We start from the raw sequence: 17527 nt of genomic DNA, 5'->3' as shown, positions 1-17527 counted from the left end.
TTTCTTTCTTCCTTTCTTCCTCCTCCTCCTCCTCGTCCTCCTCGTCCTCCTCCTCCTCCTCCTCTTCTCTTCCTCTTCCTCCTTCTTCTTCTTCTAAACATATAGGAAGCTGTTTTGCTAGATCTTTAAAGTCAAATCTCCTCAAATTGTACTTTTAGTTTGGAAATCCAAAGTTTTGGTTTGATGTGGATTTCATTCCTCCATAGCTCACCACCTCGTTTGAAAGAACATAGAATGACACCTCATTGAGAATCTCCAATTTGGCAAACTGCTGCCTCCCCACTTTTTAATTAGTTATTTTTCTATAAGTACAAATACTCTGTTAGCCCACCGTGGAACACAGAATGAGGATTTTCCCAGAACAGGCAAATTGAAAACTTCCAAAATTTGACTCAATAGAATGCTAGGTTTTTAAGTCTCCATGTTGTACTAAGAGAAAAAAAATTCCTTAGTGCTTTAAAAGTTAATACTTAGCACTGGCCCACTGGGTAGTTGGCATTCATCTGTAAGGATGGCATGTAGATTGGACATTCTGAAAACTAATAAACAGTTGTTTTCAATAAATAAATAAATAAATAAATAAACAAACAAACATTCTTTGGGCATTTGAGAACTAACCCTGTATTTCTTCTTTTTGTGTGAAATTAGGTTTTATATGTATATTAAAGAAAGCTTATTAATTGTATTAGTCTAATCTATATCCTTATTTGTGTTTTGTTTTCTTGGTCTGTACAGTTCTGAGGGAGGAGGTTTAATCTTCCAGAATGATTGTAGTTTGTCATGTTTTTCTTTTATTTCTAATAGCTTTTGCTTTTTTATACTTGGATGCTATGTTGATTGATGCTGCAATGCTAATAACCACTTTACTTATCTTCTTTGTACATAATTCCCTTCATTAATTAAAAAAACAAGCAACTCTTTTTCCTGAGGCATTTTTGCCATGAATTCTAATTGATTTTATTATTACCATTGCTGTGTTAATTTTGTTCAGATTTTCTGGTAAATCTTTGACCATCCCTTTATTTTAAATGTTTTTGGATTAGGTTGTAGTTGTGTCTCCTGTACATGTAAACATTTTTTTTTTTTCAAGAGAGACTTTATCTTTTGTTTGAACCTGTTTATATTTTTATTAGTGTTTTAATTCATATTTCTAATTGTAAGAGAAATTAAACATTTAGAAGTCTTAATTATTGATTTGTGAATTATTTGCTTATGTGTTTTGCTTATAGGTTCTAAATAATTTATATGATGATAATTCTTTGTATATCATTTGTCTATTTTCACTTATACTTTCAATATGCAGATGGTTAATATTACGAGGTCAAACTATTGACCCTTGTTCTTTGTGACTTATGTTACATTTATTCTTAAAATGTTCTTTTCTATGTAAAACTCAGGTGGATATAGTAATTATAAATATATTTATCTAAACTTTGTATTAATTGCTATATCTCTAATACTTAGAGTACTGCCTAGAAAACTTAATAGCTACTCAGGTAGTATTTTTCTTTTTGTAATTAATTTTTAATTTTTTGAAAACATATAAAAACATATTTATTTAATCTATTTTATATTCCTTTTAACATATGATATAAAGAGACGACACCCCCTCACCCCACCAAAATCTAGTCAGTTTTTCCTTCACTACTTTTGGATAATCTTTTTCTTCCTTCTTTATGTGTGACGCCTCTCTGTAGCAAGGTGCAATGAAAAGAGAAGACTTTCAAGACAGACCTGGATTCAAGTGTTAGCTTTGGCATTCATTTAAATTTCTCTTCCCTTAGCGGAATTAATATATGCTTGCTCCACAGGGCCGTGGTAGGATTAACGATTATATGTAAAGTCCTTATCCAAGTGCTTGAAACAAAGTTAACAATGAGAAAACTGGTTTTTACTGCTGTTTATTAAGCTCTAGTATGTATACATTAGTGCTATTTCTGAGTTATTTGTCCTGTTACATTGATTTCTCTGTAGATTGCTAGCATTCTTTTTTATTATTAGTTTTTAATATATTTAATACAGGATTGTACAAGTCCTCCAATATTACACTTTTACTCCATCTTTTCAAGCTTTATTTTTTAAAAAGCAGTTACTGCCAGTTTATTATTTCTGGTGAATTTTGGAATAGTTATTTGGAAGAAAAGTTTTGTTGTGAATTTGGTTAGAATTTCATAGAACCTCTACATTAATTTGGAAAAATTGACATCTTTACACTATTTAGTCACCATCCTGTTCCTTGATTCTCAATTTATTGAAATTTCTCTTGTATCCCATTAGAGTTGTTAGTTTTTTTATAGGTCTGATATTCCTTATTAAAGTTATGTCTAAGTATAATGTATTTTAAATGGAATCTCTCCATTTTAAAGTGCTAAGAAGTTACACATGAAAACTGTCAATTTTTCTACATTATGTTGTATATAATTACATAGTTATCTTGTTAAATCTGATTCTTTTTGAATTGATTATTGGGGGAGTTTCTAGTCTACGAAGCCATGCATAAATAACGATGATTTTTATCTTCATATCCCGCATGAGGATATAATTCTTATCTCGCACATGTGGTGTCTGTGTTAACAGTGATGATCATGACCATTACTATATTATGTCTGATTCATGGATTTGTCTCTGTGATGTTGGCTATCGGCCTAAGTAGATATTCTTTACCAAGTTAAGAATGTATTCTTGTCTCATTTTAATGTGTAACTTATAGAATAAATGTTTCTAAGAACTTCTTTTCTAAATTTTGAGTTTACTTGAAATTTTTTTGTTTTACAGGATGTTCAACTAAAAGTAAAAACCTACTTGCTTGGAACTGATTTGTCGATATTCAAATATGATGACTTCATCTTCGTTTTGGATATAATCAGCAGGTAGTGTTTGAGATCTTGTCTTATTCTTTAATTTGATTCATTCAACCATGATGGTCAAAGAAATCATGACTCGGTGAGTTATCGCATACGACTTTTTCATGGAAATGAAGATAATTGAAAATTCATAATTTAATTTCTGCTGGGTTTGTGTTTAAATATTTCTGCCCTTTGGATGTTTATAAACCATAATGGATTTGTGATCTTTAGAATTTCTTCAAACATCCAAGCTTTATGATCTGTTACCTTTGAAAAAGATGATCTGGACTTCTTTTTGCTATAATAAGAATGTTGCTGAAATTTATATAAATCTTTTTATCCAAAAAGGTTGATGCAAGTTGGAGAAGAATTTTGTGGTAGCAAGTCTGAAGTTTTGCAAGAGTCTATTAGAAAACAAAGTGTCAATTATTTTAAGAACTACCATAGGTAAGAACGCCAATAAAATAGGAACAGACTTATTTAGGTGCTGAGAATACTTTTGTCTAATGCTTTAGCCCTAATTGCTTTAAAACAATTACTTTTGAATTTGAAAGAATATGTTCTTTATACCTCTTTTTAGTATGGTTAAGGATTTTCCAATAAAAATCTTATAAAATATTCTCATTACTTATTCATTGTCAATTTTAATATTTTCTTTGTCTTGAGTGTCTCAAAATATCGAACTAAATATTGAACTGATTTCTATACAGATAAAAAAATGATTGTTACATCAGGGTTCACTAAAAGGAATTGGCCACTATTGTATGCCTGCATGTATCGGTGTGAGCTAGTAAGGAAGTTAAATCAGTAGCGGCATCACTCAGTGAGGGGGTGCGGAAGGCTTCTAGAGAAGAGGGCATGATATTCAGAATCTTGCTACAAAGCCAAGATTATGTACTGCATTGCTTTGCGAAACAGTTACTACTAACTTTAAAAGGGTTTGCTGAGTAGAGGAAGGTGGGAAGTAATGTTCATATAGCAATGTGATTGTATGCTTAAAGGAGCCATTAAATTGAGAGAGCTAACATTCACTAGACCTTTCTTGATAGAAGCTGGACCCTGTGCTGTATCCCTTATGTACATTTTATCATTTGAATTGAGTTCTATCTTAATGTTTTCTTTTTTCTTTTTTAATTAAAGTTTATTGGGGTTACAATTGTTAGTAAAGTTACATAGATTTCAGGTGTACAATTCTGTATTACAGCATCTATAAATCACATTGTGTGTTCACCACCCAGAATCACTTCTCTTTCCATCATCATATATTTGATCCCCTTTACCCTCATCTACCACCCCTTCCCCCCTTACCCGCTGATAACCACTAAACTATTGTCTGTGTCTATGAGTTTTTGTTTCTTCATTTGTTTGTCGTGTTCTTTTGTTGTTTTCAGTTTTATATACCACATGTCAGTGAAATCATATGGTTCTTGACTTTTTCTGTGTGACTTATTTCGCTTAGCATAATAATCTCAAGATCCATCCATGTTGTCGCAAATGGCACTATTTCATCTTTTCTTATGGAAGAAAATAGTATTCCATTGTATATATGTACCACATCTTCTTTATCCAATCATCTATCAAAGGACACTTGGGTTATTTCCATGTCTTGGCCACCATAAATAAAGCTTCAGTGAACATTGGAGCACATATATGGAAAGAGGCTTTTTAATCACATGGAAAAGAATAAGGAACTATTATGGATCCAGAAACCTCACTTACTGTGTTAGAAGGAAGGCATGCCAGATGCCCATTTCCCAAAGATGGCTTTATATCCAGCAGGAAAACTGGGAGACCTTTTGGTGTTCCAGATATGCGTAATGCAAAAACTGACTTATTTAATGCTCTCCATTCTGTATTCTACTGTCATCTGTGGCAACCAGGCATGGGCATTTCTAGACTCTAACCATGATGGAGATTCCTCACAAAATTTCTCCGTGATGAAATTAGAGAATATGGAAATGAATTACTAAATGTTCCCCAAACTCAACATTTTAATGAACTTCTCCTGGAAACATTTGTGAAACTTGTTTCCCAGTGGAGAGGCTGTACTGTATTGTTAGAAGAAGAGCTGGCCTGGGAGATTGTAGACTTGGATTCTTATCCCACTTTTGCTGCTTGCCAGCTCTCTGACATTGGACAAATCATTTGACCCGTCTGGGCTATGGTTCCATCAACTGTAAAATGCTGTGGCTGGACTAAAAGGTCTCTGTAAGTGTTGCCTTTAGATTTTTGCCCTGTTTTCTTGCTGCACTTGTGAAAAATTGAATAGGTTAAAAATCAAGATTTAATATTTTTTAAGTACTCTTTTTTCCCCAGTGTTTCCCCAACCATCAGCGTGTTTTGAAGTACACCTGTTTCTTTATAAAGCAAGATAAGTTTGAGTTTAGAAATGATGACAGTGTGCATATATTAAATCGATGAAAGTGATTACATTAGCTAGTGATGAATCTACATCTCCGAAATTCCAATTTAATATTCCCGTCATCAAATCATACATAAATACTGAAAAACAGTATGAAATGTGGTGAAATATAGATCAGGTGCTTTAATTTTGTTAATAAAAGTATTTAAACATGTTTATACTTTGTTTCATGATCCTCCACTGCCAAATAGAGGTCTTGAGAATGAAGAAATTCTTGAACCCAGTTATTCTGACTTGGAATCTGTGTAGGGTATTGATTTGAAGATGTAGGCATAATAAAAAGGTGAAAATAGAAGCATTTTACTCTTTGGTGGAACATCTATTTATAAAGTGTAGTCATGTTGCTTGTGGTAGTTGTATTAAAGATTGCATGCCGTTATCTTTTTCCAGGGCAAAATTGTATGCACATGAGAGGGAGTACAGTCTCCATAATCTGAATTCTTACCTTTCAAAAATATAAATTGTATTTCCCCAAATTCCTTTATGTTTAAGTTCTAAGTTTGTGTATACCCAAAGCTATCATTCTGCCAGATGTTACAGAATTCTCCAAAACACAAATAATCTAAAGAGTAATGACATAGAACTTGTGTAGCAATGTATAATCGCCAAAAAATTCTATTTAACAAGTGCATTTTATTTTGGAATTACTTTGATAATCAAAGTTTATAAAATGTTTTCAAGGATCCTAAAGGTGCCTTGATACTAGAAGAAGGGAGAGGTCACTTATTCTTTTGGGGAGAAAGACTCCCCTTGCCTGAGTAAGAAAGGTTTATTCTTTAATTATCTCTAAAATGGGTGTTTCTAGGATCAAGTTTATTATCCATATACTTATCTTTGTTTTCTTTCTGGACCAAGTGATGTAATCATCTCTTCTGTTTTGATTATTGGGCTTGACGTCTTCTAGAACTGACCTCCATATTGCCCCCTGTTAATTCTCTGCCAAATAAGTTGTTTTGGTTAAGGCATCAGAGGGAGGAGTAAAGAAGTCAGCAATAGTTCTAGTTGTTTTATATTAGATCTCAGAAAGAGATTTTTTTTTTTTTTAAGGAAAAAATAACTAACAAATACAATAGCTTCAATTTGCAAGTGTCCAAGCATATGTTTTAGCTACCTTTTGTTGTGTAACAAGCTATCCTAAACTTACAGGTTTGAAACAACTACCATTTTATCATGATTTCATGTATTCTGTGAGCCAGGAATTTAGGCAGGGATAAACTGAGAGATTCTTCTGCTGCTCATGGCATTGACTGAAGTGACTAAGTGTCCAGAGGATCCAAGATGTCTTCCCTTACGCCTTGGAGTTGCTGGCTAGAAGGATGTACACAGCTGGGTTTGTTTGTTAGAGTGCCTGCATGTGGCCTCCCCAGTGTGGTGACCTCAGGTGGTTGGACTTTTTATATAGCAGATGGCTTCCCGTAGAACTGGCTTTCCAAGAGAACCAGGCAGAGGCTGCGTGGCCTTTTCTGATATGGGCTCAGAAGTCATGCATTCCTTCCACCAGATTCCATTGAATACAAGTATGTCATAAGGCTGGCCCAGATTCAAGAGGAGGAAAATTAGATTTTATCTTTTGATTGGGGAGCTGGTCAAGTCATGTTGTAGAAGAACATGTGTTGGGGATAGGAGATATCGTTGCAGTTCTCTTTGGAAAATAGGGAGAAATATTTTTAAAAAACAAAATATTTTTTGGACTTGGTGATAATAGCACCAATAAATCTATTTAATTTATTTATAATATTTAAGAGATCTTACTGAAAATTAGATCGTGTAAAAGTCAAAATACTATTTTCCATGTCTAAACTATACAAGAGGGTTTAAATTTTGGAGTTAAAACGAGAACAAAAGGAACAATATGTTCTCATAAGTGTATATCTTATGTTAGATTACTCACTTTACTCTATTACTGCGCACATACACAGCACGCGCACACACACACACACACACACGCACAATAATAGTGGGTAGACCAATATTTAACTTCTTAGTTTATACTATGTTATTGATTTCCAGTTTTCTTCCTACTGGTGAGGAGTTTGGAGCAGAGTGGGGTTATCAGTGGCCTTGGGTTTCCACCTCTGTTGTGTTACTCACTAGTTTTACTCCCTATGTGATTTTAACCAAATTTTATACTTCAAGCATCAAGTTCCTTCTCTTATAAATGTGAAAGGCTTATATTGAATACTCTACCTTCTTTAAATTCTGTGATTTTGTCATTCATTTTTGGAACCTACCTTTTATTGCCACAGTGTTTTATCAGGTTAAGTCAAAGATCTGAGTCTCCCACAAGTTCTAATTCATTGATATTTTCCCTTTAACTTTCCTTTCAATCTTATATTTAAAATATACCTCTTGTAAACGGCGTGTAGTTTGGCTTTGTTTTGTTTTCTTTTTATTGTAGTCTGATGATTTTTGTCTGTTGGTTGAACTGTTTTGTTCCATTTCCATTTAATGTATTTGTTGGCATGGTTGAATTTAAACTCATTGTTGCTGTTTGAGTTCTAAAAGTGTAACTTTTTCATTTATGTTTTTATCTTCCTGCTTTCTTTTGGATTGATCATTTGTATTTTAAATTTTTGTATCATTTTTTTCTCAGCTTTTAAAAATATGTTCTTTTACTGGTTACCATCAACATTTCGATATGCATTCTTGTTTTACTATAGTCAACCTAAGGTTATACTTCCAGAATTATGCAAAAACCAACTTTGTAGCTGTCTTTACCTTCTTTTACTTTTTTAGTGTTTTTGTCACATACTTTTACTTTTTATGTTACTTTCTATATTTTTATGTGTAGTTAAGCTTCTTCAGTCTGTAAGTGGGTATCTTTTATCACTGTGATAGTTTTATATTATTGTGTAATAGATTACCATGAATTTAGCAGCTTAAAACAACACACATTTATTATCTCATAGTTCTATAGGTTAGATGTCTGGATCAGCTTGTTTGTGTTCTCAGCTTAGAGTCTCATACAAAGCCAAAATCAAGGTGTTAGCTTGGCTGGGCTCTTACTTGAAGACTTTGAGGGAGAGCCCACATCTGCACATTCAGGATGCTGGCAGGATGCAGTTTCCTGTGTTTTAGGTCCCTGTTTTTCTTGCTAGCTGTCAGCTTCTAGAAGCTGCTCTCCAGTCCTTGTGCCTGAACCTTCTTGAAAAAAAACAGCAATGGCATGCTGAATTTTTCTCATGCTTCAATTCTTTCTGATTTCCTTTTCTGCAATCCAGCGGAGAAAAAAAAACTCTTGCTTCAAAAGGGCTCCTTCAGTTACATTAATTCCACCTTGATAAATCCCCATTTTGATTAACTCAAAGTCAGGTGATTTAGTAATCTTAATTACATCTTGCGAAATCCTTTTTTGCCATCTATGGTAACATAATCATGGGTGTGATCATATTTAGTCCTGGGGACCGGGGCAGAGAATCTTGAGGGGACATTTTAGAATCCTGTCCACCCCAATATTTTGTTCTTATAATAGTTTTATTGAGATGTAAATCGCATACCAGAAATACCCCAAATGTACTCCTTTAAAGTGTATAATTCTGCAACAACCATCACCACTAATTTCAGAATATTTTTATCACTCCAAAAAGAAACCCTGTACCCATAGTCACCTTTCCCCACTTGCGGCCTCTGAAAATCATCTACTTTTTGTCTCTATGTACTTGACTATTCTCGACATTTCTATAAATGGAATCATACATCATGTGGTCTTTTGCATTTGGCTTTCACTTAGCATGTTTTCACCGTCCATCCACGTTGTAGCATATAACAGAACTTCGTTCCTTTTTATGGCTGACGAATGCTCCATGGTATAGCTATGCCATATTTTCTTTATCCATTTCTCAGTTAATGGACATTTAGGTTGGTTTTGCTTTCGGGTTATTAAGAATAATGCTGTGAATATTCATGTAAAAGTTGTTGCATAGTGTATGTTTTCAGTTCTTTGAGTATGTATCTTTGAGTGTATAGTAAGCTGAAAAGTGATTCTCCCCATTCTCCCATAGCCCTCCCCAGCCCCGAAAAAAAAATCAAGTCCTAATACCTAGAAACTGTAAATGTTAATTTATTTGGAAGTGAGTCTCTGTAGATGTGAGTAAATTAATGATCTTTTGATGAGGAGATTATCTTGGATCATCTGGGTAGGCCCTAAATGGCATTATAGTAAAGATGGAGACGGGGATTTGTCACCAACACAGAGGAAAAGACATACACATACACTTGCAGGAGAAAGTAATGTGAAGACAGAGGCAGACATTGTGGTGCTGTAGCCACAAGCTAAGGAATGGTGGCAACCACCAGAAGCCGGAAGAGGCAAGAGGAACAGATTCTCCCATAGTGCTCTGGATAGTGTGGCCCTCCCGACACCTTGATTTCAGCCTGGTGGTTTCAGACCTGTGGCCTCCAGAACTGTGAGAGAATACATTTCTATTGTATTAAGTCACCCAGTTTGTGGCAATTTGTTACAGTAGCTGAAGGAAACCAATACAGAGTAGAACTGTTGGGTCATGTGGTAACTCTATGTTTAACATTTTGAGGAACTGCCACTTTGTTTTCCAAAGTGGCTGCACCATTTTACATTTCTACCAGCACTGTGTAGGCTTCTCATTTCTCCAAATCCTTGCTAACACACGTTATTATCTGTTTCTTTAATTATAGCTATCTTAGTGGGTGTGAAGTGGTATCTTATTTGGTCTGGGTTTACATTTCCCCAATCAATGATGATGCTCAGCATCGTTTTATGTACTTACTGGTCAGTTATGTATCTTCTCTGCGAAAATGTTTGTTCAAAGCTTTTGCCCATTTTTTAACTGGGTTATTTGTCTTTTTATTATTGAACTGTAAGAGTTGTAAACTTTTATAGTTTTAGTTCTTACATTAGGTCTGTGGCCCATGTTTGTTAATTTTTGTATATGGTGAAAGGTGTGGGCACAATCACTTTTGGGAAATTTTTGATCATTACCTCTTCAAATATTACTTCTGCTCACTCTGTTCATCCAATTGTATGCAGACTAGGTGTTTTGACTTTGTCTCACATCTCTTATGATCTTTTGTTTCTTCCATTTCTTTTCAATTTGCGCTTCAGTTTGGATATTTTCTATTGGACAATCTTTGAGTTCATTAGTCTAGTCTTCTTTTACTTATCCAATACATTTTTAATTTGAGGTATTTTTCAGTTATAGAGTGTTTATTTGATTTTTTGTGTGTGTGTGTTTATTATTGAAATTCTTTGGAATTCTCCTTTCTATTCATTTTTTATATCTCTATTTTATTTAACTTAATTATTACAGTTATTTTAAACTCCTGTCTGTTAACTCTAATGTTTGGAGCTATTTCTGCTTTTCACAGATTCATCAATTTATTCTCTTTATTTTTATAACCTGTTGATTTAAAAAACAAAAATTCTAGAATTTGGTTTTAGTATGAGGCTTCTTGCAGGAATGGGAATAGTAGTGCAGAAACTGGAGATTCAATGGACATTTAGGTTGTTTTTGCTTTTGACTCTTTTTTGTTGTTGTTGTTATTGTTTTAGCTTTTTTGGCCCTTTGTTTCTTGGGTTAACTGAAAGGAAGTATTTGTTTTTTGTAATTGTCTATATAATGTACTGATTATTCAGGATAGACATAAAAGCAATAACATTAAAGAAAGAAGAAATCAATATGACATAAGCGATTAGTACAATGTTGGATATATAAGTGCCACACTTGCTAATTTAATTCCTGCTGTGAATTAAATGCTGTGTGGAGCTAGGCACTGAACTAATAGATTTGGAGAGTGGCTATCATCCTGATATTATGTCTTAGTAAGCATGATTAAGATCTATGCTGTTTAGCATAAAGTATTTATTAGTATTTATAATCTCATAAACCCTGTAAATATTTTCTCTGTTTTTTGGGCATTGATATATGATTAGATGAGGATATTTTAAGTACATGAGTTGGTGAGTAGCTTTTAGTTTAAGTTCCTTATTAAAAATGTCATCATGTTCATTATTTTTGCAATATAGTAAAAAGTGTTCTGAGTTTAGTAAATACATGAGAGTTTTTTCTCTTTAAGGATGATAAGATATTAACTATAAGATAAATGTTTTTGTTTGCATTGTTGATCTGAATGGGTTCTCAAAGTTATATTATGATCATGATGATAATCTTATAATTGTATTGTCATTTTCTTAATTCTTATATACAGTATACGTTTCTTCTTACTTTTTGAAATGTCTTGTTTTTGCTTGTCTATTTTTTTAAGAACACGGCTTGATGAACTGAGAATGTTTCTAGAGAATGAAACCTGGGAACTTTGTCCTGTTAAGTCAAATTTCAGCATCTTGCAACTTCATGTAAGTATTTAAGAGCAAATAAATCTTTTATTTAGTCATCTTTAAAAAATAATATGTGAGAGCATTTATAAAATAATTAAATTAAGGAATAGTGCCTTTCCTTCCTTTCTTAAAAGTGATTAATAACAAGCCTCTTTTACAAGAGTGATCCTTTTTGGATGTCAAAATCTGTCTCTTTTTACAAATTCAGTTTATACACTTCAGGAAAACTCTTTTACCTAAGAAGAATCACAATTAAAATAATTTTTTTAAATGATTTCAGAAGAGGGTCTACTGCTCTATTTAAATTTTGTAGAAAATTAATTAGTTACAGTTTGATGATCTTCAGTGAAAATGCTTATATTTGCTGAATGTTTATAATTTCTTAAAGAGACTAATTTCTTAATTTATGCTGCAACTCGAAAATTTACGTGTAATGCGAAAATGCCTTAGAAATAAAAGAGACACTTATAAAAAATACTCTTAACTAATTTTTGTTAGCTAATTTATTCATTTAATCTTTATAGAATATATAATCTGTGAAACTATCCTTAATTGATTTGAGTTTTCCCTTAGTTGAAACACATCCTAGATAAATATTCCTTCTATGATAGATTGTGTCCTGCAAATATCAATTGTAAAATACAATATATAAACTTAGATCCCTGTTTAAATTAGAATGTCTAGCTTTTGCCTTTGGAAGAAATGGCTTTCCAGAAGCAATTTTCTTATTCTGTATAAATGTAAAGAATACATGATTCAACTTTTTTTTACAGGGATAGTCTTTATGCTCATATTGTATAATAGCTTCTTATCCAGTTGATTAAATTGTATTGCTTTCCTAATGTGGAAATATTAACTACACTGAAACATGTTGATTAGTAGATGTTTTAAAGACAGCAAAATTAACGTTAATGTGAATATTATTTTAGAATTCTTATATTAAGTTGATTCCTTAACATTATTCAGAATTCTAACATTGATTTTTAGAATCCCTATATAAATAATTTTATTTGAATTTATATTTAGCCATCAAAGTGTTTGTGTGTGTGTGTGTGTGTGTGTGTGTGTGTGTGCGCGCACGCACATGCACATATCCTTGGTGTAATTTTTTCCAAGGTATACTGAAACATTTCCATCCAACTGAGCATTATCTCCTTTAAAGTAATTATCTTGAAATTTCAGTTATGCAAGATGACTAAGTTCTAGAGAGCTACTGTACAAGATTTTGCCTATAGTTAACAATACTGTTTGTAGACTTGAAAAATTTTTAAGAGGATAGATCCCAGGTTAAGTGTTCTAACCACAAAATAGTAGTTATCTTGGAAACTATTCACAACTGAGATAGTGCTAACTTGACACGTATTTCTGTAGATTTTTGTTTTAATTTTTTCATTAATATATAGTCACCCCTTATTTAGAATTATGGAAACAATGGCATGATTTTTAAGCAGTGTCATGGATCTGATTTAATGTATAGTTGCGATTTAAAAAGAAAATAAGCATGTCATTTGAAACTTAGCAAGTCAATGTAATTTTTAAGAAGATTATAATTGAATGTGAAGAATTTTTAATTTGAGATTAATATTTAAAAAAAATTAAAAGGTATAAGAAAAATGTATAATAAATTTTTTTAAGAAAATCATCAAATCAGTAGTTTTGTAATTCCAAGCAACTTTAGAGTTTTTCCATCTCTTCCTCTAATAAGCTGTATGGTCTGGAACTTGGTACTGAATCCGTCTGGACTGCTTTAGTTTCCTCATCTGGGAAATGCATGATTTGGACTGGGTGCTGCAACTCTTTTGCTTTAGCATTTGTTCTCTCATTCTAGATTGATTGAATTTACTCTCATTTTACAGATGAGGAAATTGAGACACAGAGAAGCCAGGTGACATTCCCAACAATTTATAGGAAGTTAATGGAATATAATGGATTAATGACAAGCTAGGATTATAAGATGTATCATCTGACCATAGTTTTTGTGTTTGTGTTGTCTGATTCTTGGTATATGAGGAAAAATAAATGAAAGTTTATAGACAGCAGTATAACAGAGAAAGATAGATCCTTTATGCTTTGTTTTTGATGTTTTCATACAGAATATCTTAAATAGTGCAAGCATATAAGTACACAAGGTGTTTGACCTAACAGCAGTTAGTTTTCATAAATAACTCTATTGATTAAAGCCATATCCTACCAGTACTTTTCCTGCTATGTTAAAATTTTTGGAATTATCATTCAAATTTATTGTCTAAAGTTTTCTGTGCGCTTTCATAAAGTAAGTCAAAAGTAGCTTGATGCAAATAACACTGTTGTAAGAGATATCAGCAACTGAGTTTGTTTTAGGAAAAGCTTTGAATATGTATTTCTAAGTTTGTGCTTTCAGACAGCTTTCAGGATTTAAAAGTGAATAACCAGAAGTATAAGGATTAATTTGTTTTTCACTAACTCTACATTTACATGTAGAATGTTTATGTATTTGAATTTTTTTGTTGCTAAAAGGTTGCTAAAAGGGTCCAGCTCTCTACTACATTGACTACCTGTCTTCTTTTTCTTAATGTCTAGGAATTTAAATTCATGGAACAGTCTCGTTCCCCATCAGTTTCACCTAGTAAGCAGCAAACCTCAGCTTCCTCAAAAACAGTGACCTTGTTTGAGCAGTACTGTAGTGGTGGGAATCCGTTTGAAATTCAGGCCAACCACAAAGATGAAGAAACAGAAGATGTCCTGGCTTCTAATGGCGTATGTGGTGTTTTTAAAACATATTGTAGAACATAAGTGAGATTTTCTTACTGCAAAGTATTGTACCCAATGAGCAAGTTAATCAGCTAGGTTTGTTTATCCATTCACCACCCATCTTCCCACTTATTGCTTATGTACCTGTGATACTACTTGTACAGGTAATGGTTTTACAGTATGCTTTGTTGACATTGTCCTATTGAATGATAAAATTTACCCTTATGTTTACGTTTTATTCTTACTATATTACTTTATATTCTTACTAGATTATTAATTGAGTAGGACTTTAGTTTCTTTACTGCATATTTATGTGATTTGTTGGATGGATGGATGGATGGATGGATGGATGGATGGATGGATGAGGGACTAGATCTCTGTACTTTTTTCTCAACTCCACTCTTGGGCAACTAAGAGTGTCATTTTTTCCATGTCCCTTTACTGAGAGAGGATAATGTCTTGCTTAGTTACCTGGCAGGGCTGTTTTGGATTTAGATGTACGATGTTTTAATAATACTTTGAGCAGCTCAAAAAATAATATAAACTAGAGGCAGTGTGAGTTAATGGAAAGGGTTTGAAGGCAAACTTTTTATTAGCTGTGTGGCCCTTGGCTAATTATTTTTAACTTTGTGGCCCTCAATTTCCTCGTATTTACAATGAGGAAATGCTTACATCACAGTTACCTACAGGGTATTTTCACAGTATTTATTTGGATGGGTCCTTCTGGTCTTCATAATTTCCAGAGAGACCCAGTATGATTTTTCTTTTAGATTTGATGAAGCTGAAATTGAAAACTCTTTAGATTTGACAAAAATCTGTTGAATTTGCCTTTGTATTTTAGTTTTGGCATTTTCTTTTCTGTTTAGTGAAGATAAATTTTTAAAAATATTGCCATGAAAGTATACCATTATCACTTTTTATCATGCAGTAGAAATTATTTTATGGTAAACCATATTTAAAATTACAGTTTAGTGATTCTTTATGAAATTTTGCCTTTGTATGTAGACTGAACCAAAAGGAATTAGAAATCATTCCAATATTTTTAAAATAATATTCCTCTGTACAGGTGATTTGTTAATTTAAATTTCACGTAGCATCTGATTTTCATTATTTGTGACAGTGGTTTTCTGTAAAGTCACCATGAACACTGAATTAGCAAATCAGAACCATTGTTCCTAGAGCAAATATGGGATTAGGTTTCTATGAGCCTCTAGTCAACACATTTTTATCAACTGATCAATACATAACCTTGTTTTATGTGTGTTTCTGCTTAAAGACCCCCAATTTAATATATAGTGTTGATTCAGTAACATGAAACTCACACGCGACAGCACTATAACTCGTGCCTGAATGAAGCTTATCTAACACATGTATTTTTGCCACAAGGCACATTCCTGTCCTCTTGCACTTAAGAACACTGGACAACACTTTGGTACTAGATTTGGTGACCTTTCTAAGCAGTGAAATTAACAGCAAAATGCACACAAAAAATATTAAAACGTGGCATTAAATAGACTGTGAAAAGGACACTTATTTATAGCAGGAGAGCTGATATGATTAGCTGGGAACATGCATACTGGGTGACTCAAAAGTTTTTGCCACTCTGCACATATCCATGAATGACCACAAAAGTGCCGTGAAGTATTATTGTTGGGGTTACAAATACATTTTAGGGAGTAGGAAAATGTGCAAATACAGAATCCTGGAAAATGAGGATCGATTATACTATTGATTCATGAAGCCTAGCTGTTAACAACCAGGAGACCTGATTCTGTGTAGCACGTCTTTCTGACTGGTCAGGGTCACACAGTGTGCAAGTGGGAGAGATTGCCTGCAGTGCTTATTTGCAGGTATTAATGTGTAACCTGACCTTTCCAGGTACAGAATAAGTCCTTGGGAGTCAGGGTCCACATCTCCCTGTGGCCTGTCATAATGCTTTAGAGGCTCAAAAAATAGTTGTTGAATTAGGCTAACTTCTTTCCTGGTGTCCTCAACTGGCAAATGGGGATAAAACACTTAGCACAGTGTTTGGTTAAAACTTAATAGATGTTAGCCATTATTTAATAATATTAATTTGTAATATTAATCGACGGTGATGATGATGATGATGGTAACGATGCTGCTGCCACTGCTTCCTTTGCTGTGCGTGGACTGCACTCCTCTCCCACGCTGGCACTGGGTCATGGTGCCATACACATGATGAAATGTTAGCACGGTACCCTTCCTCTCAAGAGTAAATCCACCATTCTTATCCTTGCTCTCAGTAATCCTTAGGTGCTAAGCCTAATTTTCTAAGCTGCCTTTGGAATTAAATCTCATCATAATGACTTAGAACATTAGCATGTGTGTCACATGTGTTGATTAAGCTGAATCAGCACTTCCAGAGTGCCACAATTGTATCAACCTTCTTACAATGAATTAGCAAGTTGGAAATGATGATGAAACCTCTTGGAGGAAGAGAAGAGATTTTCTTTTTAAATTTATTATTATTATTATTATTATTTTAGTCAAATGTACACTCTCCTGAGACCTAACAGGGTGTGTGTTTTTGTTTGTTTATATTTTTTATATGGAGATTTGACTTTTGGGGGGACATGTACAAGCTTTTGGAGGTATAATGTTTGAATTTTGTTTTCCTTTTTTCTGTTGAGCTGGTTAAGGGAGGATGATGAGGAAAATGGAAGGGTAATATGATTCTTGATGGCAAAATTGAAGCTAAGTTATTAAGAACTTTCTTCTATAAGCTACTCCTTATAAAATTAGATACTTTGATTGTGTTGAGAGACTTCAAGAAACGTTTTGGTTCTTCATGCCCATTGTTAAATATGCTGTGTTCTCTTCAGTATGAATCTGACGAACCAGAAAAAAGTGCCTATCAGGAGTATGACAGTGACAGCGATGTCCCCGAGGAACTGAAACGCGATTATGTGGATGAGCAGACGGGCGACGCGCCTGTGAAAAGGTAAACTTTGTGTTCGCTTTTACGGGATTTGCATTTTATGTTGCGAGCTGAACACATAGGATTTACTTTAAAGGTGAAAGAAAAACAAACATCAAAAATTAAAATTTTCTGTTGGTCATAATGTCATGTGACAGAAGTTAATATGTTTTAAAAAATGATTCCCGAAAGGCTGAAAATGAAGTTCTTTTGGTATAGGACATAAAGAGCTCTTAACTTAGAGATCAGTGATGTTTGCAGAAAAATAAACCTTTGAC

At 33.4% G+C, this 17527-nt stretch overlaps 1 protein-coding gene across 1 annotated transcript in view; it reads left to right on the top strand.

Moving 5' to 3' along the window:
- The window catches only part of VPS50 (VPS50 subunit of EARP/GARPII complex), a 115944-nt gene that overhangs the window by 63158 nt on the left and 35259 nt on the right, over positions 1-17527 (top strand). Inside the window, exons 15-19 of the mRNA XM_019729711.3 lie at positions 2776-2870; positions 3195-3293; positions 11509-11599; positions 14141-14317; positions 17155-17273. Of these exons, the coding sequence (XP_019585270.3) occupies positions 2776-2870; positions 3195-3293; positions 11509-11599; positions 14141-14317; positions 17155-17273 (581 nt within the window). The remainder of the gene's footprint in view (positions 1-2775; positions 2871-3194; positions 3294-11508; positions 11600-14140; positions 14318-17154; positions 17274-17527) is intronic.

This window comes from Rhinolophus sinicus, chromosome 4 (assembly GCF_057876585.1).
Source record: "Rhinolophus sinicus isolate RSI-liver-muscle chromosome 4, RSI-T2T, whole genome shotgun sequence".
Classification (NCBI taxonomy): Eukaryota; Metazoa; Chordata; class Mammalia; order Chiroptera; family Rhinolophidae; genus Rhinolophus; species Rhinolophus sinicus.
This window is presented reverse-complemented; position numbering and strand designations above follow the sequence as displayed.